At 54.7% G+C, this 21741-nt stretch overlaps 1 protein-coding gene across 1 annotated transcript in view; it reads left to right on the forward strand.

Annotated features, from left to right (window-relative positions):
• The window catches only part of FCGBP (Fc gamma binding protein), a 39639-nt gene extending 18025 nt beyond the window's left edge, over positions 1 to 21614 (forward strand). The window contains exons 6-19 of the mRNA XM_065898916.1: positions 343 to 935; positions 1844 to 2429; positions 2537 to 2736; positions 3965 to 4106; positions 6358 to 6695; positions 8071 to 8644; positions 8976 to 9603; positions 10058 to 10590; positions 11669 to 12240; positions 12548 to 13121; positions 14225 to 14424; positions 17326 to 17709; positions 21063 to 21334; positions 21456 to 21614. Of these exons, the coding sequence (XP_065754988.1) occupies positions 343 to 935; positions 1844 to 2429; positions 2537 to 2736; positions 3965 to 4106; positions 6358 to 6695; positions 8071 to 8644; positions 8976 to 9603; positions 10058 to 10590; positions 11669 to 12240; positions 12548 to 13121; positions 14225 to 14424; positions 17326 to 17709; positions 21063 to 21334; positions 21456 to 21465 (5606 nt within the window). The 3' untranslated portion in view covers positions 21466 to 21614. The remainder of the gene's footprint in view (positions 1 to 342; positions 936 to 1843; positions 2430 to 2536; positions 2737 to 3964; positions 4107 to 6357; positions 6696 to 8070; positions 8645 to 8975; positions 9604 to 10057; positions 10591 to 11668; positions 12241 to 12547; positions 13122 to 14224; positions 14425 to 17325; positions 17710 to 21062; positions 21335 to 21455) is intronic.
• Positions 21615 to 21741: the final 127 nt, after the last annotated feature.

The raw sequence follows: 21741 nt of genomic DNA on the forward strand, positions 1-21741 counted from the left end.
TCACAAATACACTGCATAGATTACACACACACACACACACATTTGCATGGTTAAAATATGTACCACAGATCCACAACTTGTTACCAACTTGAATAAGGTCATTAAAGACATTACAGATAAACCCAGACCACCGTTAAATTGGAATAGTATCTTAATTATCAGGAGTAGATTAACTGTGATATGTTTGCCAGGCCCCACTGAACAGAGGGTCTCCTTGCCGCTGTACCACTTATACTTGTGAGTGTGTGTGAGCATGTGTGTGTGCATGCGTGGGGGGGGGGGAGGTCCACGGTGTCCCCAGGGAGCAGGGATTCTTGATCCTGATGGCCGCTCTCCCTGCAGCCCTGAGCTGCCCGCCCCACAGTCATTACGAGGCGTGTTCCTACGGCTGCCCGCTGTCCTGCGGAGACCTCCCAGTGCCTGGGGGCTGTGGCTTCGACTGCAAAGAGGGCTGCGTGTGCGATGAGGGCTTCGTGCTCAACGGTGAGTCCTGCGTGCCGCTGCCCTCCTGTGGCTGCGTGTACCAGGGCACCTACCACCCCCCCGGCCAGACCTTCCACCCGGGGTCGGGGTGCAATTCCCTGTGCCACTGTGAGGAGGGTGGCCTGGTGTCCTGTGAGCCCTCCAGCTGTGGCCCACACGAGGCCTGCCAGCCGTCCGGTGGCGTCCTGGGCTGTGTGGCTGTGGGTTCTGCCACCTGCCAGACATCGGGAGACCCCCATTACACCACCTTCGACGGCCGCCACTTCAACTTCATGGGCACCTGTGTGTATGCGCTGGCTCGGACCTGCGGGACCCAGCCTGGCCTGGCCCAGTTTGCCATCCTGCAGGAGAACGTGGCCTGGGGCAATGGGAAAGTCAGTGTGACCAGGGTGGTCACTGTCCAGGTGGCCAACTTCACCCTGCGGCTGGAGCAGACGCAGTGGAAGGTCACGGTGAGAGCAGGGCTGGAACGTGAAGGGAAGGGGCCTGGGGTAGAGGGTGATCTGTGGGTGGAGCATGTGTAGCACTCAGGCCAGGGGCAGGGGGCACAGAGCTCTGAGTAGATGTGGGAGGCATGGGGTCTGCAAAGAGAGGGGGTGCCAGTCAGAGCCTACAGTGGGGGACCAAGACCTTCTCCCATGTGGCTCAGTCTCCACCTCCCTGCCCCTGGATTATCCCCTCCAGACATTTACCCCTTCCACTCCATCTTCCCCTCCTTCCTGGTCCCTGCTTTCATAAGGGTGTTATTACATTGAGACCTGTATTCATTTCCTGAGGCTGCTGTAACAAATTACCACCAACTTGGTGGCTTAAAACAACAGAAATTTATTTTCTCACAGTTGTGGAGGACAGAAGTCCGAAATCAAAGTGTTAGCAAGAGATGCACCGCCTCCAAAGGCTCTGGGGGAGAATCCTCCCTTTCCTCTTGCAGCTTCTGGTGGTTCCAGGTGTTCTTGGCTTGTGGCCACATCACTCCAGTCCCTGTCTTCATTTTCACATGGCCTTTTCCCCTGTGTGTCCCTGTATATTCTCCTCTTCTGTCTCTTTTAAGGACACTTGTCATTAGATATAGGGCCCACCCTAATCCAGGACGATCCCATCTCAAGATCTTTACCCTAATTACATCTGCAAAGACGCTTATTCCAAATAAGGTCATATTCTGAGGTTCTAGATGGACATATCTTTGGGGAACCACCATTCAACCCACTACAAGACCCTATTATTAGGCCCATTTACAAATATGGAAACTAAGACCCAGAGAGGTGAGGTCACACAGATCTTCAGTGTCAGGCAGGGGCTTGATCTAGGGTCTGACCTCTCAAAGTGTACCCTCTGAAGCACGGCATCTCCCACCTCCCAGGTGAATGGTGTGGACATGAGACTGCCCGTGGTGCTGGCTGAGGGCCGGGTCCGCGCCTCCCAGCATGGCTCAGACGTTGTGATCGAGACTGACTTTGGCCTGCGCGTGGCCTATGACCTCGCGTACAATGTGCGGGTCACCATCCCAGGCAACTACTACCAGCAGCTGTGTGGCCTGTGTGGGAACTACAACGGCGACCCCAAGGACGACTTCCAGAAGCCCGACGGCTCACAGGCAGGCAGCTCCAATGAGTTCGGCAGCTCCTGGCAGGAGGCAGTGCCAGGCTCTCCCTGCCTGCCCACCTGCAAGCCCGGTGAAAGCTGTGACACAGAGCTGGAGTGTAAACCTGAACTGCAGGAGAAATACGAGCAGCAGCAGTTCTGTGGGCTCCTCACCAGCCCCACGGGGCCGCTGGCTGCCTGCCACAAGCTGGTGGACCCCCAGGGTCCCTTGAAAGATTGTGTCTTTGATCTCTGTGTGGGTGGCGGGAACGAGAGCATTCTCTGCAGCAACGTTCATGCCTATGTGAGTGCTTGCCAGGCAGCTGGAGGCCACGTCGAACCCTGGAGGACCGAATCTTTCTGTCGTGAGTGAGGGGCAGAGAGAGGGGGAGGTAGAGGCACAGAAGGGGCAGACCCTGGGCCCTGCAGCCTCTCACTCCCAGGGGCTCTGACCTACACCCCCTCTTTGCAGCGATGCAGTGCCCCCCTAACAGCCACTACGAGCTCTGTGCAGACACCTGCTCCCTGGGCTGCTGGGCACTCAGTGCCCCCCCGCAGTGCCCGGATAGCTGTGCCGAGGGCTGCCAGTGTGACTCCGGCTTCCTCAACGACGGCCAAGCCTGCGTGCCCATCCAGGAATGCGGCTGCTACCACAACGGTGTCTACTACGAGGTAGGGACCTGGTCATCCTGGGCAGAGCTGGGGACTGCAAGCTGGACCCCCCTCCCACTGCCCCTTAGCACCACAGCCTGTCCGCTTGGCCTCCTGAACGTCTCTCCCACCCACTCCTCTTCCCCTCACCATGGCCCCACCGTGGTCCAAGTTTGTCCTCTCCCAGCTGTCTCCCTTCCAGCCCTCACTTTTGCTCCCTCTCCTCTACCATCCCCAAGGTAGCAGGTAAGACCCTTCCAAATATGACCATAGGTCCTGCAACTTGAAACCATTCCCTGGCTCCCCAGGTCAAGTTTCGGCTTTGTATCCAGGTCTAGAGTTCGTCTCTGTGATACCAGAGGCTAACTCCCTCTGCTTCCCTCTCCCACTCTCTGAGAGTTACTCCTTTTCCTTTGATTTGAGTGTGTGTTTATCTAAAGTTTGTCTCCCTCAAAGGTCTGAGAGCTCTGTGAGGGCAGGAACCCTCTCTGTTTGCCTCCTCATACGAATAATAATAGTACTACAGCAAACAGGTGTATGGTGCTTACTATGTGCCGGTTACTGCTTGTAAGTGCTGTATGTACAATATATATGAATTTATTTATTTATATATAATATATATACTTTTTATATAATGTTATATATAAACTTTTTATTATAAAAATTTTCACACAGGCAGAAGTCAAGAGATGAGTATAATAAATCTCCATGTACCCATCACTCAGCCTCAAAAATAATCGACATTTTCCCAGTCTTATTTCATCGCTGCCCCCGTTTCCTCTCCATTCTGGGTATTTAAAGGGAATCCTTTTTCATTTCATCTGTACTTTATATGTATTATTAAGCCAGTTATACTTTCATAAGTTGGTGCCATTCTTACCTGAAACTTACAGATGAGGAAACTGAGGCATAATGAGGCTGAGTAATTTGAGCAGAGTGGTGTAACTTGGAAATAGCAGAAACAGGCTTCAGACCCAGGCAATCTGCTCCAGGGCCTTTGCCCTTAATTCCTGTGTTTCTCCCATACAGCAGACATCTAGTAGCTATTTCGGAATAAACAAATGAGTGAGTAAATGAATGAAACTGAATGAATGAATAACTTGGGCCCCAAGGCCATGCTGTGCCTTAGACAAGGGGCCACCCTGCTGGAAGATGTCCCTTTTATGTTCTCCAGACCCCTTTATGCCCGGAACACCAAAGTTGCCAGAGTCAGCTCCCGCCCTGATAGCTGTGCCCTCTGTCCCCACAGCTGGGGCAGACTGTACTCATTGACAGCTGCCAGCAGCAGTGCGTGTGCCACGCCGGAAAAGGCCTGCTGTGCCAGAACCACAGCTGCGATCCAGAGCAGGTGTGCCAGCCCTCGGGAGGCGTCCTGAGCTGCGTCGCCAAAGGTGCTGGGCTGGGGCCAGGGCCGGTGTGGCTGGGGTAACAGAGGACGGGGACGCTGCAGCTGAGGGCGATATGACCCGGCTCTTCACGGTGGGAGGCACAGAGGACTAAGGATTAAAGTCTCAGACCTGGGGACCCCTAAGCTGGGATTCCCAGGGCCAGGGGCAGTAGCCCTTCAGACTGGAAGGCAGGGACTCTTATGGTGGAAACCAGGCTGTGGGAACCCTCAGGGATAGGTTTCCCAGGGCAGATGGCAGAGACCGTCAGTGTAAGGCAGGGACCGGCAAACTTTTTCTCTAATTGGCCAGATGGTAAATTTTTAAACTTGCAGGCCGTACGGTCTTGGTCACAACTACTCACCTCTGCCTTCGCAGCATGAAATCAGCTGTGGACTTTGTCAGTGAATGGGGTGTGGCTCCAATGAAATTTTATTAACAGAAACCGGCAGCTGGAAGTGTATAGTTTGCTGGCCACCGGTATACGGGTGTAGGCTTAGGGTTTCAGACACCATCCCCAAGGAGTAGAGGAGACTGGGACCCACAGGGACAGAAAGCAGAGTCCTGAGGTCTAAGGCAGAGACCCCACCAAAGCCAGGGTCTTGAATACAGGACCCAACTCAAGTGAAAGATCAGGATTTATAGGGACACACTCTCAGACAGGGGACACCTCTCAGGATTAAGTCTAAGCCTCAAAGCCACCCCACAGGACTGACTTCACGGGGTGGAGGGCAGAGAATTATTCCTGAGGATGAAGGGATATACCTCCAGAACTGACTGAGATCTCAGGGCTGATGGGCAGGATATCAGGGACTCCCAGGGACCGGAGTATCTTGGTCAGAGTCCAACAGGAGACAGAAGCCACACAGTAGCTTAAATAGGGAAAGTTTAATAGAATTCTTTGCTTGTAATAGGGATTGACTACTAAGGGATAAAAAGAATGCCGACGAACACAGGAAGAGCAGATGTAGGGAGCAGCCCCTGCCCCCAAAGGTTACAGCAGAGCACCTAAGGAAGGGAGGAATTGGGAAGACGGCCCCCACTCCAAGGCTGAGAGGCAGATCTCATTGGAGGGTGGCAGAGAGGTTGTGCAGGCTGAGCTGGAAGGTGGGAAAACCCCCACTGGGGTGCTGGCAAAACTCACTGGGAAGCCACCTGCCGGGGTGCCTGAGTGACTCGCTGGGAAACCAGCTGGGGCCAGTGAACCTCACCGAGTGGGTGTCCCCCAGGCTGCTGGCCCTGCTTGCTACCAGGAGCCTGGAGAGCAAAGCCCACTGGAAGCAGAGCAGCCCCTTCCTCCTGCCGTGACCCTCCAGCACCTTCTGCTGACAAAACCTAACTTTATTGGTGGATTTGGAGCTAAGGGGCAGTCAACTGAAAACTGGCACAGGGGGAGAGAGAAGGAAGTTTTAAGGCTGGGGTCTTGGGCACAGGGGTTCCAAAAGCTGGGTTCACAGATTCAGTGGCCCTAGGAACAGTCTTGGACAAAGAGACCCTCGGAGGTAAGGCCTGAGAAATGAGATCCCAAGGCCAGGGTCTTAGGCACAGCAACCCCAAGGAGATAGACTCTTGCACAGAGGGATTGCCAGGCTATGAGACTCAGATACAAGGACCCCAGGGTCAGGGTCTCAAATGGTGGGACCTCTGGGGTTAGTTTCTCACCAGAAAGTTCCTGAAGTACCTTGGTCTTGGGCACAGAGACCTCCAGGACCTGGGTCTCAGGTGTGGTGGCCCTCAGGAGGCTGGGAGCTCAGGTGTGGGGGAACCCGGGCCCGAGGTCTTGGACACGGAGAACCCTGGGCTGTGGATGTCCTCATGGATGCCCACAGGGCTAGCATCACAGACACAGGGACTCCTGTGTCTCTGGTCTCAGACCTCGGTCCTCTGGGGCTGAGATCTCAAGCAAGGGGACCCCAGGGCCTGGGTTTCAGATGTAGGGACCCTAGGACCTGTTTCTTGGCTGCAAGGACCTTGGGGCCTGGGTCTCAGACAACAAACAGCAGGGCCTGGGTCTCAGATGTGGGGACCTTTGACAGGGTCTTGGACACAGAGTTTCAGACGTGGAGGGGTGCCCAGGGCCTGGTCTCAGAAATGGCAGACTGTAGGGCCTGCATCTCAGATGGGAGGAACCTGGAATCTGGTCTCACCCCCAGTTGCCCTTAGAGCCAGTATCCCTCGCACAGATTGGGTCAGATGCTGGGAAGTAGCTGGCCGTATGCTTGGCAGCCCCTCAAGGTCCTCTCTCCTCTGCCCCCAGACCCGTGCCATGGTGTGACGTGTCAGCCACAGGAGACATGCCAGGAGAAGAATGGCCAGGGTGTGTGCATGCCCAACTACGAGGCCACGTGTTGGCTGTGGGGTGACCCACACTACCACTCTTTCGATGGCTGGAACTTTGACTTCCAGGGTACTTGTAACTATGTGCTGGCATCAACCAGCTGCCCAGGGAGCAGTGCCCAGGGCCTGACATCCTTCACTGTCACCACCAAGAATAAGGACCGGGGAAACCCCTCTGTGTCCCACGTGAGGCTGGTCACCGTGACCATCCTCAACACCAACATCTCCATCCACAAAGGCGAGATCGGCAAAGTCCGGGTAAGGATGGCCCCTGAGCCCCCAGGTAGGGTGGGAATGGTCCTGCCAGCCACAGTTAGGAGCTCAGTGCTCTCTCTCTTCACTTAGGCCTGAAACAAAATGGCAGCAAGAGCAATAATAATTACAAAAAATCATCACCCCTCTATTGGGAATTAAATGAGTCTAGCCCTTTGTTAAGGGCTTTAATGTAGGACTTAAATTTTGCCTTTTTAGAATATGCCTTTTTAGAGATCTGGTTTTGAATCCAGGCTCTCCTTATGAGCTGTGTGATGTTGGGCAAATGACTTGACTTGGTGGGCCTCAGTTTCCTCATCTGTGAAATGGGGATCATAGCAGGCCCTGCCCCACAGTGAGGTGATGCATGTAAAGTGCTCAGCTGAGGGTCTGACCCAGGTAAGCACCCTTGACTGCTTGTGAGGGAACAAATGAGAGGCCCAGAGCCTCCGACATGAAGAGAAATTGAGAGAGATGGAGAGAGAGAGATGGACTGCCCAGAATAATGGAGATGCAGATTAATGTCAGCTCACAGGGAGAGAATGAGGTACGGAACAGAGCAGGCCCTCAATGAACGATGGTGAGTGAGTGGAAGAAATGCCCAGACACACAGACATGCACAGGAGATGATGAGAGAGGGAGGGACTAGGTGAATGAGACCCAGAGAAAGACCCAGAGAGATGGACCTAGAGAGAGAATGTCACACCACACACACAGATGCAGAGAAAGAGAGTGCACACACAGACACACACACACACACACACAGATGCAGAGAGAGATAGTGCACAAGTGAGAAAGACACAGAGAACGGAGGGGGCCCAGAGAGAGAGACAAATGAGAGAAACTCATAGAGAATCCGGAGAGAGAGAGAGAGGTCTAGATACAGAAGGAGGGAGAGAAACAGAGAGAGAGAGGGAGAGATGAGGGAGGGAGACAAAGATCAAAAGAGAAACCCAGGGCTTCCCTGGTGGCGCAGTGGTTGAGAGTCCGCCTGCCGATGCAGGGGACATGGGTTCGTGCCCCGGTCCGGGAAGATCCCACATGCCGCGGAGTGGCTGGGCCCGCGAGCCATGGCCGCTGAGCCTGCGTGTCCGGAGCCTGTGCTCCGCAATGGGAGAGGCCACAACAGTGAGAGGCCCACATACCGCAAAAAAAAGAGAGAGAAACCCAGAAAAAGCAGCAGAGTGGGCTTTCATTCTCCAGGGCCTGGACTAGAGCAGATGTCCATAATGTTTGTCAAATGACTATATGACCAGCAGTCACGGGGAAGGCCTTGGCAGCTCCCAGCCACAGCAGGACGAGCGAGGGAGGCAGGGGGCCAGAGCCGGGCTTCGGCATCTCCAGTGACCTATGTTTGCCTCCCTTCCCCCTCTTCCCCCAGGTGAACGGCGTGCTGACGGCATTGCCTGTCTCTGTGGCCGGTGGGCAGCTTTCAGTCACCCAGGGCGTATCGAGAGCGGTGCTGGCCACCGACTTCGGGCTGCGGGTCAGCTATGACTGGGATTGGCGAGTGGAGGTGACGCTGCCCAGTAGCTATCACGGTGTGGTGTGTGGGCTCTGTGGGAACATGGACCGTAACCCCAGCAACGACCAAGCCTTCCCTAACGGCACGCTGGCTCCCTCCATACCCGTCTGGGGCGGCAGCTGGCGGGTTCCAGGCTGGGACCCACTGTGCTGGGATGAATGTCAGGGGTCCTGCCCAACATGTGCCGAGGACCGACTGGAGGAGTACAGGGGCCCCGGCTTCTGTGGACCCCTGGCCCCTGGCTCCGGAGGCCCCTTCGCTGCCTGCCATGCCCACGTGGCCCCTGATAGCTTCTTCAAGGGCTGCGTTCTGGATGTCTGCCTGGGCGGTGGGGCCCAGGACATACTTTGCCAGGCTCTGGCTGCCTATGCCACTGCCTGCCAGGCTGCTGGGATTGTCATTAAGGACTGGAGGACGCAGGCCGGCTGCGGTGAGTGTTGGGGGACAGAGCAGAAGCTGGGGGCAGGGGTCCTGTCTCTTTGGGGCTGGTCTGGTTTCACTCCAGTCCTTCTGGGTCTGTTTGTTTGGTTTTTTCTCTCTGTCTCTCTGTTTTTGTTATTGTCTCTCAGTCTCTTGGCGCTTGTCTCTGTGTCTCCCTTTGATTGTCTCTCATCCTCTCTCTCCCTGTCTCTGGGTCTTTCATTGTCTCCTGCTCTGTCTCTCGTGGTCTCTGTCTGTCTCCTCCTACCCTATCCTCAGACCCCACCTCCTGACACCATTCTCTCCTTTTCTTTCCCTCCCACTCCTTCATCCACCCACAGAGCTCTCCTGCCCAGAAAACAGCCACTACGAGCTCTGTGGCCCACCCTGCCCAGCCAGCTGCCCGTCTCCTGCACCCCCCACCGCCTCTGCCCCATGTGAGGGCCCCTGCACCGAGGGCTGCCAGTGTGACTCAGGCTTCGTGTTGAGCGCCGACCGCTGCGTTCCCCTGGATGGTGGCTGCGGCTGCTGGGCCAATGGCACCTACCACGAGGCAGGCAGCGAGTTTTGGGCTGATGCCACCTGCTCCCAGCGGTGCCACTGCGGGCCTGGCGGTGGCTCACTGGTCTGCAAGCCTGCCAGCTGCGGGCTAGGTGAAGAGTGTGCCCTATTGCCCTCAGGCCAGCATGGCTGCCACCCTATCAGCACAGCTGAGTGTCAGGCCTGGGGTGACCCCCATTACATCACCCTGGATCGGCACCAGTTCAACTTCCAAGGCGCCTGTGACTACCTGCTGAGTATGCCCTGCCACAGACTACCCCCGGGGGTAGAGAACTTCACAGTCACGGTAGCCAATGAGCACCGGGGCAGCCAGGCCATCAGTTACACCCGCACTATCACCCTGCACATCTACGGCCACAGCTTCACCCTCAGTGCCCGCTGGCCCCGACAGCTGCAGGTGAGGGGTCAGTGGGCCAGGCAAGAGCATGTGCCAGCCCTGGAGTTGCCTGGGACAGTTAGGGGTCTGCCACTACTCTGATTGCCTTTCACAGGTTAACAGGGCAGATGGAGGGATCGAGAGAGAGTATAGGCCTTGGAGCTGGATGGCTTGGAGTAGTGGCTTCCCCATCTTTGAGCCTTAGTTTATTCCTCTGTAAAATGGGTCTAAGAACAGTACCTGCTTCGGAGGGTAGTGTGAGGAGCCAGTGACATCGTGCCTATAGTCACTTATTATTAGTACTACTATTATAATTACAAGGGGGGAGGTCACGTGCACAGGGACCCTACCCACCACCACCACCACCACCACCACCACCCCCCCCCCCCCCCCCCCCCGCCACTAGATAGTGGAGTCAGGATTCGAACCTGTGCCTGCGACGTTCACCACCCCCACTCCCACCCCGACCCTGTAGGTGGACGGCAGGCTGGTGGCGCTGCCCTTCCAGCTGGACTCGCGCCTGCGCGCACACCTGAGCGGCGCCGACGTGGTGGTGACCACTGCCAGGGCGATCTCACTGGCTTTCGACGGAGACAACAACGTGCGCCTGCGCGTGCCGGCGGCGTACGCGGGCACCCTTTGTGGCCTGTGCGGGAACTACAACCAGAACCCCAACGACGACCTGAATGCGGTGGGCGGGAACCCAGACGGCTGGCAAGTGGGCGGCGCCGAGGGCTGCGGGGAGTGCGTGCCCGGGCCGTGCCCGCAGCCCTGCACGCAGGAGCAGCAGGAGCCCTTCGGCGGTCCGGACGCCTGCGGCGTGATCTCTGCCCCCGACGGCCCGCTGGCTCCTTGCCACAGCCACGTGCCGCCCACGCAGTACTTCCAGGCCTGCTTGCTGGACGCCTGCCAGGCTCAGGGCCATCCGAGAGGCCTCTGCCCTGCCGTGGCCACCTATGTGGTAGCCTGCCAGGCCGCTGGGGCCCAGCTTGGCGAGTGGAGGCGGCCGGACTTCTGCCGTGAGTACTGATCCATGCATGGGCCGCATAGCAGGGGTCTCCCCTCCTCCCCCCTTCCCAGGGCTCTAAGACAAGAGCCTTCTCCTCGGTGGGCTTAGGCACCACCCTGCCTCCCCTGAGCCCAGATATCTCCTGTGAAAGAAACACCTTGGCGTTCACACACTGAAATATACCAGGTCACGTTCTGCAGTGGTAGAGACTCAGATACACGTGGTTGGAAACCCTGCATCCAGTACCCTCTCAGGATTCATGCGCTTAGATAGACTGGGGTGGCTGACCCTGTCCAAGCTACACAGCTAGATAACACTTGGTCAGGTAGACTCTCTCAGCTACCCCTGGTTAGAGAGACCTAGAGAGTTACACCTGGTCAGATGCCCCTAGACGGTTTTAAACAGGGAAATACACAGGGTCGGATAGAACTGGTCCCGTAACCTCAGACAGAGACTCCTCTGGTCAGAGACACTTGATCACATTTACACTGAGACACACTTAGGCAGATATACCCACGTAGAATCAGGACCCTGACATAGCCCCAGGCAGATACATACAGATTCATGGTCAGATAGTCCTGGGCAGTTCCCCTCAGACAGATCTCCTGGTCAGATTTATCCTGTCAGCTTCACCCAATCCACATACATGTGGTCGGAGTCACACACTGACAGACCCTGTCGTCGAGACCGTGAGAGGCTCCAGGTCAGACACTGACAGTCAAGCATACTCGTGTGGATTCATACCCCAAGGTACATCCGGCCAGATTCACACCCTGAGATACAGTTGGTTCCTGCATATCTTGGTCAGATATATGGGGTTGGATTCACCCAGTCAGATCGACTTGATCTTTAGAAACACTTGATCCGGTTGACACACTACCTGGGCAGAGAGACCCCAGATCCCCACACTGAATCCCCCCGTTAGATGTAGTGGATCAGACACCCCACTCAGATCCCCGGACAGATTCACTCACTGCACATTCACTCTGCAGAACATACAGATTCACCTGGGCAGGTTCTCCCGCTCTGTGCCTCCCCTGTGTTCCTCCCTCGTGCCTGCCTGGCTCATTCCCCTCTTGTCCCCACAGCCCTCCAGTGCCCGGCCCACAGTCACTACAAGCTCTGTGGTGACTCCTGCCCTGTGAGCTGCCCTAGCCTCTCAGCGCCCGAGGGCTGTGAATCCACCTGCCGGGAGGGCTGTTTCTGCGACGCTGGCTTTGTGCTTAGTGGAGACACCTGCGTGCCTGTGGGCCAGTGCGGCTGCCTCCACGAGGGCCGCTACTACCCGCTGGGCAAGGACTTCTACCCGGGTCCTGAGTGTGAGCGGCGCTGCAAGTGTGGGCCGGGCGGCCAGGTCAGCTGCCAGGAGGGCGCGGCCTGCGGGCCCTACGAGGAGTGCCGGTTACAGGATGGCGTCCAGGCCTGTCGCCCTACAGGCTGTGGCCGCTGCCTGGCCAGCGGGGGCGTCCACTACATTACCCTCGATGGCCGTGCCTATGACCTGCATGGCTCCTGCTCCTATATCTTGGCCCAGGTCTGCCACCCACAGCCTGGGGACGAGGACTTTACCATTGTGCTTGAGAAGAACGCGGCTGGAGATCCCCAGCGTCTGGTGGTTACTGTGGCTGGCCAGGTTGTGGGCCTGGCTCGAGGGCCACAGGTAAGTGGACGTGGCCTTGCCCTGGGGGTCTGAGGGCAACCTGGCCCCACCTTGGAGGCTCTGAGGGGGACAGGGCCCACCCTGGGGGTTTTGAGCGAGATATGTCCCTGCCCCACGGGGGACTGAACAAGACACAGCCCTGCCCTGGGGTCTCTGAAGGGGACACGACCCTACCCTGGGAAGTCTGGGGGGGGACATGGCCCCACCCCAGTGTGACTGAGAGAGAGACAGCTGCATCCTGGGAGTCTGAGGGAACTGCCTTACCTGTGCTTCTATGAGTCCCTGACGCATCTGACCCTCCATCCAGGTCACTGTGGACGGTGAGGCTGTAGCCCTGCCTGTGGCTGTGGGCCACGTGCGGGTGACCGCCGAGGGCCGGAACATGATCCTGCAGACCACCAAGAACCTGCGTCTTCTCTTTGACGGCGATGCCTACATCCTCATATCCATCCCTAGCCCCTTCCGTGACCGGCTTTGTGGCCTCTGTGGGAACTTCAACGGCAACTGGAATGATGACTTTGTCCTGCCCAGTGGCGCCATGGCCCCCAGCGTGGATGCCTTTGGAGCCGCATGGCGGGCACCTGGCTCCTCCCAGGGCTGTGGCGAGGGCTGTGGGCCCCAGGGCTGCCCCCGGTGCTCAGCAGAGGAGACGGCGCCGTATGAGAGCCTTGAGGCCTGCGGGCGGCTCCAGGATGCCAAGGGCCCCTTCTCGGCCTGCCATGCAGCTCTGAGCCCCTCTGAGTACTTCCGCCAGTGCGTCTATGACCTCTGTACCCAGAAGGGCAACAGTGCCGCCCTCTGCCGCAGCCTGTCAGCCTACACAGCGGCCTGCCAGGCAGCTGGCGTGGCCGTGAAGCCCTGGAGGACAGACAGCTTCTGCCGTGAGTGTCCATGGGCCCCTGGGAGGACTTCAGCCCAGGCTCGGGGGCACCCTCTGGCCTGCTCCCTGTCCTGTGTACATCTCAGGAGTCCCCAGCTCCTCCCACGGCACACCCTGCTGGCTTCCCTCCTGCCTGGCTGACCGGCCCTTCTCAGACTCCTTTCAGGGGCCTGCTCTCCTGAGACCTCAGATACAGTTCTTCTCAAGGCCCATCCTGAACCTTTTCTGTGGTGACCTTGGAGGGTGGGTCGGGCAGGTCAGAAGCTCACACAATAAAGCCTGAGTCTGTGGCTCACCCAGTTCCTCCAGGATGGGACCATAGCCCCTCAGATCCTTTAAGACAAGGCTGCAGCTCCCTCAGACGCCCAGCCCAAGACTGTACCTCTTAGATACCCCCAGTTAGGGCTTATCTGTTTCCTTCAAACCCCCAGGACAGGGCCATGTCTCCTTGGACTCTTCTGGACAAGGCAGTGGCCACTCATGCCCCCAGGGCAGGGCTGTGTCTCCTTCATTCTCCTCAGGGTAGGACCTACATCCAGGCCCATACCTACCCTTATAGCCTTAGATTTGTCCTCGGTGCTGGCAGTAGACACTGCCTGTCTCCATGTCTGACCTCTCTCCTGACTGCCAGCCTCATGGGTCCAGTGACCTCCTGGACACTTTGCACTTGGTGTCCTCAGGGTCTCTCACACACCTCCCGTGTTCCTGTATGACATCAGCATTTCACCCCAAACCTGATCCTCCTATTCCTGATCCTGGTCCTCATCGCGGGGCAGCCACACCATGCACCAGTTGCTTAGCCAGAGCCCAGGCCCTCACTCTGGTTGCTTCCCCTGGGTCCTCACAGCCCCCATCCTGGCCCTGACCCCTCTGCCTGTGCTTGCCGCATCCCGGCCCTGACCTTCTGTCTGTATTTCCCCAATGCAGCCCTGATCACACTGGGCCATCGCTATCTGTCCCACTGACAGATAGGGCAGGGCCTGGAGCTGTCTTCATTGCCGTGTCCCCAGCACCGGCAGCCCAGAGCTGGGTGTGCAGTAGGCCCCATTCATTATTCAGTGGCCGTGTGCAGGCATGACCCGACCCTGCCTTCTCTCTCCGCAGCGCTCCAGTGCCCTGCCCACAGCCACTACTCCATCTGCACGCGCTCCTGCCAGGGCTCCTGTGCGGCTCTCTCTGGCCTCACGGGCTGCACCACCCGCTGCTTTGAGGGCTGCGAGTGTGACGACCGCTTCCTGCTGTCCCAGGGTGTCTGCATCCCTGTCCAAGACTGCGGCTGCACCCATGACGGCCGATACTTGCCAGTAAGCAGGAGCTTGAGATGGGCAGGGAGGGTGGAGGGGCTTGAGGGGGACTCAGAGTTTCTGTGCTGACCCCCTCGAGGATGGGAACAGAGAGGCTGCCACCACTTCCCTGCTGTGTGGCTCAATGTTAGTAACGTCCCTGTGTTAGTTTCCTGTGGCTGCTGTGACGAATGACCGCAACTCGGTGCCTTAAAACAAGAGAAATTTATTCTCGCACAGTTCTGGAGACCAGAAGACAGAAATCAGGATAACTGGGGCAAGATGTCGGCAGGGCGGCACTCCCTCCAGAGGCTGTAGGGGAAAAGCTGTTCCTTGCCTCTCCCAGCGTTTGGTGGCTGCAGGCATTCCTTGGCTTATGGCCACGTCACTCCAATTTCTGCTTCCATGTCGCATTTCCCCTCCTCTTCTGTATGTGTCATAAAATTTCCCTCTGGCTCCTCCTTATAAGGATACACTTGATTGTATTTAAGGCCCACCCAGGATAATTTCAGCATCTCAAAAATTTTTAATCACAACTGCAAACACCCTTTTTCCATATAAGGTAACATTTACTGGGTCTAGGACCTGATGTCTTTGGGGTGGCCATTATCGGGCCTACTACAGTCTCCTTCCTGAGCCTCATTTTCTCCATCTGTAAAATGGGGTTAGTCATCATCCTTGCACCATAGTTGTCTGAGGAATTGGGGGTGATTGTGCTTGAAAGGCACCCACTGAGCACTGGGCCTCACCCTCCATGTTCATCACACTCAGTAAAAATAATAGTAATTTATAGGGCTTCCCTGGTGGCGCAGTGGTTGAGAGTCCGCCTGCCGATGCAGGGTACACGGGTTCGTGCCCCGGTGTGGGAGGATCCCACATGCGGCGGAGCGGCTGGGCCCGTGAGCCATGGCCACTGAGCCTGCGCGTCCGGAGCCTGTTGCTCCGCAACGGGAGAGGCCACAACAGTGAGAGGCCCGCGTACCGCAAAAAAAAAAAAAAAAAAAAAAAAAAATAATAGTAATTTATAGCAGAGCACAGCTACAGTCATTTAATAATGGGAAGCGAAAGTTAATAGTTGATTTACTTTTGTGATTGATATTTTTTGAGCCCTTACTATGCACCAAGTTTGTTATAGACGTCATTTGATAGTCACAGCGATTCTACAAGTCACGTACTATTGTTATTTTCCCCATTTTATGGATGACAGAGAGAAGTCAGCCCAAGGCTACCCGTTAGCAAGTGGGGAGTCTGGGATGCACACCCCAGCAGCCTGGGCTCACCTTCTGAACTACTAGGCTGTCCTGCTTCTTCAAAAGCACATTTATCAAATAAAGGAAAGATGGATTACCACATCCCTTCCCTGTTCCTCCCAGTTTTATTAACAGCAGAAAGGTAGGCTAGAGTGTCTAGAAGTGCAGGACTTCTGCAGAAGAAGATGCCAAACTACTCCTACTCCTTCCTTCAGGCCTCACCGCCTACAGGAAGCCCTCTCTGATCCCCTAGGTGGGGTTAGGCTCCTCCTCTGGACCCCCACAGACCCCTGTGCTTCCCCATGCCAGCCTTGACCACGCTGCCCGTGCTAGAAGGTTTCTTGGATTTGTGGGTCTGATATTCAGGGGAGAGGTCTGGGCTGGAGACATAAATGTGGGAGTCATCAGTATAGAGATGGTAATTTTTTTAAATTAAATGTATTCATTTTGTTTAAAGTTCTCAAACTTTTATTTTTAAATAATTCAAATTTAAGAAAAATTGCAAGAATAGTACAAAGAACTCCTGCCTACCCTTTACTCAGGTACTTCGAATGTTGACCTTTTTTGCCACTTTATCATCCCCTCTCTCTCTCTCTCTCTCTCCATATATATATATGTTTGTATGCATACACACATACTGCTTTTTCTGCACCATTTGAGAGTATGATGCAGACATAGTACCCCTTTACCCCTAAATACTTTTGCAAGGATTTCTTAAGAATAAAAAAACTCATTTGATCTGACCACAGTACAATTCAAAGTCAGAAAATTAATACTGACTTGATACTGTTATCTAACGTAAAGGTTTTATTTGAATTTCACCTGTTGTCTCAATAATGGTCTCTATAACAATTACCCACACCCGACCCACACCCTGGGCCAGGGTGTAGCTGAGGATCAGACACTGCTTTTAGTCTTCATGAGATTTGGTGAGATCACCAGGTAGTAAATGGTAGATAGAGAAAGAATAGATCTGAGGACTAAGCCCTGGGCAGGATAGTGTTCAGGATTTGGGAGATGAGGAGGAACTTGAAAATGCAGTGAAGAAAGAACAGCCGGTCAGACAGGAGAAAACCAGGAGAAAGTCCATTTCCTGGAATTGGGTTTCCAGAGCCCTCTGTTCTAGGCTGGGGGTGCCAGGACTCTGGAATATCTCCAGTGCCCACTCCTACCTATATCAGTTAGCTTTTGCTGGGTTGCAAACCACCCCCAAAACATAGTGGCTTAAAACAACGGTTTGTTTAGTTCACAATTCTGCAGCTCTGCAGTTTGGGCTGGGATCAGCAGGGCAGTTCTTCTGCCACCCCTGGGCTCACTCCTACATCTGTGGTCCCCCAGTGGGTCAGCTGAGGGCTGGCTGTCTCTCTTCCACGGGGTCTCTCATACTCAGGCAGGCTAGCCTGTGGTGTCTGGGAAGGGTTCCGAGAAAGAGAGAAGAAATCTGTAAGGTCTCTTGAGGTCCAGGCTTGAACCTGGCACAGCGTTGCTTCTGCTGCATTGTAATAACCAAGGCAGAGTCTGAAGCCCAGCCCAGATTCGTGAGGAAGGGGAAACTCCATTTCTTAATGGGAGCTACTGCAAAGTCACTCTGCATGGGTCCAGAGGGTTGACGGGTTGTGTCTGTTTTTTCAGTCCACCGCACCACTGTAACCTGGCCCCTTTCTGTGCACAGGCGAACTCCTCCCTGCTGACCTCAGACTGCAGCGAACGCTGTTCCTGCTCCTCGAGCACCGGCCAGACGTGCCAAGCGGCCAGCTGTCCGCCAGGCCGCGTATGCGAGGTCCAGGCTGGGGTCCGGGACTGCTGGGTCTCCCGTGGCCTCTGTTCCCTCTCTGTGGATGCCAACCTCACCACCTTCGATGGGGCCCGCAGTGCCGTCAGCTCCCCCGGCGTCTACGAGCTCTCTTTCCGCTGCCCAGGACTACAAGAGACCGTCCCGTGGTACCGTGTGGTCGCTGGTGTCTGGCCCTGCAATGGCAAAGCTGCAGTTCCGGGCTACGTTCACATCTTCTTCCAGGATGGACTGGTGACTGTGACCCGAAACAAGGGCGTGTGGGTAAGCCTGGACACAGGGGGCATGTCTCCCCTGGGCTTTGTTCTTCCTGTTGCAGTGTCCCTACATTCCTGGCAGCCCATCTGCCTTGCTGTCTGTTTTCTTTACAGATCTCTGCAGTTTGTTTCTCTGGATTTCTATTTGTGTCAGTACTTCAAACTTAGTCCCTCTATTCTGGCTGAGCTCTTGAAGAGCAAAAGCACATTCAAGTAACTTACTAGTTTTGATTTTAGTGTTAACCAAGACTCTGTTGGTTGCAAGTGACAGAAAACCAAATTCAGAGTGCCTTGAGTAAAAATGAATTGATTGGCCCACATAGCTAGAAAATCCAGGGACAGAGCCTCAGGAGTGGCTGGATCCAGGTGCCTGGCAGTGTCATCGGAATTTGTACCTCTGTGTTTTAGACTTGCTGTCCCCCAAATCAGCTTCATTCTCTGTGACTCCCCACAACATACTCATGAGACAGGGACTATTATTATCCCCATTTTACACAGAGGGGAAACAAGGGCCCCGGAAGGTGACATCATTTACCCAAGTCACTCAGAGAGTACCCGGGAGATCCAGGCTTTGAACCCACCGGCACCCAGGCTCTGAACCACTTCGATGGGAATGGAGTGTGGTGGTGACTGTGTGGATATAAGGGACCAAGATGGATTCCAGGTGCAGTGCTCAGTGGGAGCACCCTTTGGACTCTATCAATCCCAGGCCACTCGACCCTTCCCTCAGCCGTCTTTCAGCTTGCTCTTAGGGCCCCCTCAGGCCTGTCATTGTTTGCCTCATGAGTCCATTCCAGCCCCAGTGGGTTCTCCCTTCTGCCCCTTGACTTCTGTTGACTTACCACTGCCTGGCATTTACCAAAACCCACAGTTCTCACCACCCCAATTCCAAATTTCTAGAGAGAGAATCTGGCCGAACTGAGGGCTGATGCTGACTCAGAGTCTAATCATCCGTGGCCCAAGTAATAGAGCCTAAGACCCAAACACAGATGTCAGGCTGCCCTGAAGTTCCCATGTCTCTGTTTCCATGACCTGTTCATTGACTGCAGAGACATCCACTGGTGTCCTCTGGGTCTAGTGGGGCGATAAAGCCAATGCTCCACACACTCCTCCCCCAACGAATGGTCTGTCTACATCCCTCCACCAAGGCATCGAGATGGTCCAAGACTCAGCCCTGCTGAAAGCAGGGAAGCTTGAGTTCTCTTGTTAGTGTAATCTGGACCAGTCCCTCTTTTTCTCTGGCCTCTGGTTGATCCATAATTCAGGTGAACAGACCCCTGCTCTTGACCTTCCCTTGCTCCTCTATCAAGAAACGATTCTCTACACAGCAGATGTTCTAGAAATGTGAAGCAGATCCGGGCATTCTGCTGCTTAAAACTCTACAGTGACTTCCCAGAACAACATTCCAAACTCAAGCCACCTCCCTTCCATGGCCTTGTGTGATCGGACTGCTGCCAGCCTCACCAACCTCATTTCCTACAGCTCCTTCCCTCATTGGCTGTGCTGATAATAGGCCAAGCTGGCCTTTATCCTATCCATACAGCAGAGCAAGCTTGTTCCCACCTCGGGGCCTTTGCATTCGCTGTTCCCACTGCTGCAATGCAGATCTTCTAAGAGTTCGCTCCTTCTCATCCTTCAGACCTCAGTTCTGGCATTGCTTCTACCGAGAGGCCTTTCCCAACTACCTGTGGAAGCTCTGACTCCATCCCAGCCTCAGTGCTGTTACTCTGTTTTATTTCCTTCAAGTGCTTATCACTATCTGAGGTTATCCATTATTTCTTTGTGTTTGTTGCCTTTCTCCATTACTAGAATACAATCCTCAGATGGGCAGGGATCCTGTTCATCTTGATCATCACTTTGTCACCAGTACCCAGATCAGGGCCTGGCACCAAGAGGGTACCCAGGAAAAGTTTGGTTTTGTGAATACATTCATCCCTGTTCCCTCCACACCAGGCCATGTGCTGGGTAACACAGATAACTCAGACCCAGTTCTTATATCGTCGAAGCTTGCAGCCAGGTGAAACTTTCCATCCATCTCTCCAACTATCCTTCACTGCATCCATCCCTCCTTCTCTCCTCCTTCTACCTCTCTTTCCTTTTTCCCTCTCTTCCTCACCCCTCCCCTCCCTCCATTCCTTCCTTCCATCCATCCATTTATTCACCCACCCATCCATCCATCTTTTCAGACCTATCTACCTGTCTTTCCAGTCTATCTACCCAACTCTCCAATCATCTGGCAGAGGAAGAGTCACATAAAAAAGCATTTAGAAAAAAAGAACTTTTCTTTGAAACAAGGCTTGCTAGGGAATCTAACTTCAGAAGGGTTAACTCGTCGAAGAAAACAGACAACAGGACTTCCCTGGTGGTGCAGTCGTTGAGAATCCGCCTGCCGATGCAGGGGACACGGGTTCAAGCCCTGGTCTGGGAAGATCCCACAGGCCGCAGAGTGACTAAGCCCGTGTGCCACAACTACTGAGCCTGCGCTCTAGAGCCCGCAAGCCACACCTACTGAGCTCGTACGCCACAACTACTGAAGCCCATGCACCTAGAGCCTGTGCTCCACAACAAGAGAAGCCACCGCGATGAGAAGCCCACGCGCCACAACGAAGAGTAGCCCCCACTCGCCCCAACTAGAGAAAGCCCGTGTGCAGCAACGAAGACCCAATGCAGCCATAAGTAAATAAATAGATAGATAGATAGATAGATAGATAGATAGATAGATAGATAAATTTATTTTTTTAAAAAGAACCAACAGACACAGTTATTTAAAGGGAAAAACTCACAAGGTTACTGAGTCCACAGCCAGTGATGGAGAAATATAGTCGTTTTCTCACATGATCATTATACTTGCTAGGTCATTACTTGTCTTCAGACATCAGCATTGAAAAAATAAGGGATGAAGCTGCCTTGTTAGGGAACCAGTAACTTACAGGAAATGCTCAAGTGTTCTTTTCTTTTGTAAACTAGAATCAGACAGGATGATGCTGGGATTTGACTGATTGTTTGTTTATCTATCTGGTACAAGTGCTTCCCCCCAACCCCGGCCGCCCTTGGAATGTTGTGTGCACGCCCGCTTATGCATTGATCCCTCTGTTCATCCATCCGCTCTCTGTCCTTCTATCCATCCATCCACATCTCCAGCTACCTTAGGTCTCCATCTCTGCATTTGGTGCACTCATCCAGGTCTCCATCTCTCCATTTGGTGCAATCATCCAGGTCTCCATCTCTTTCAGAAGCCGCATCTCTGCTTCCACTCCTTGAACTTGTTGTCTTCCTTGGGCTCTCCATCCTAGTAATACCCCAGCTCTCCTGTGGTTCCAGCTCACCTCTGTGTTTCACCCACCCTTCCCCAACCACCAGGTGAATGGTCTCCAAGTGGATCTACCAGCTGAGGTGTTAACATCTGTGTCCGTGAGTCGGAATCCTGATGGCTCCGTGCTAGTCCAGCAGAAGGCAGGGGTTCGGGTGCAGCTTGGCACCGATGGGCAGCTAGCTGTGGTGGTCGGCAATGACCATGCTGGGATGCTGTGTGGGGCCTGTGGAAACTTTGACATGGACCAGACCAATGATGGGCATGACTCCCAGAAGGAGACAACACTGGAGAACTGGAGAGCACAAGACTTCTCCCCATGGTGAGGAATGTAGCTTGGAAGCCAGGCTACTTGGAGCAGGGGCACCTGGGTCCTCATGGGAAAGGGGCAGTCGGGATGGGTGCTCAGTCTACAAAAAGTGCTAAGTGTCTGTCTCTTGCAGTCAGGACTGATCGGTCATCCACCGGGAATGAGGACTTCAGGACCTGAGCCCCCTGGAGGTTGCAATAATTGTCACTGTATGTCCCTCATCCACTCTACCCCTTTGCTGAGCCACTGAGGCCAGCTGGAAAGCGTTGAATAAATGTCTTAAGCTAAGCTGTACACCAGTGTACCTGTCTCATGTCTTCTCATCCCTGACGTTCCTTCCTGCACAGCAGGTGTCAGATGCCTGGGGAATCTGGCACGTGATGAATATTTGTTGGCAGGTGAGGGGATGGTTGGATGGA

The sequence above is a fragment of the Phocoena phocoena genome, chromosome 20 (assembly GCF_963924675.1).
Source record: "Phocoena phocoena chromosome 20, mPhoPho1.1, whole genome shotgun sequence".
Lineage (NCBI taxonomy): Eukaryota > Metazoa > Chordata > Mammalia > Artiodactyla > Phocoenidae > Phocoena > Phocoena phocoena.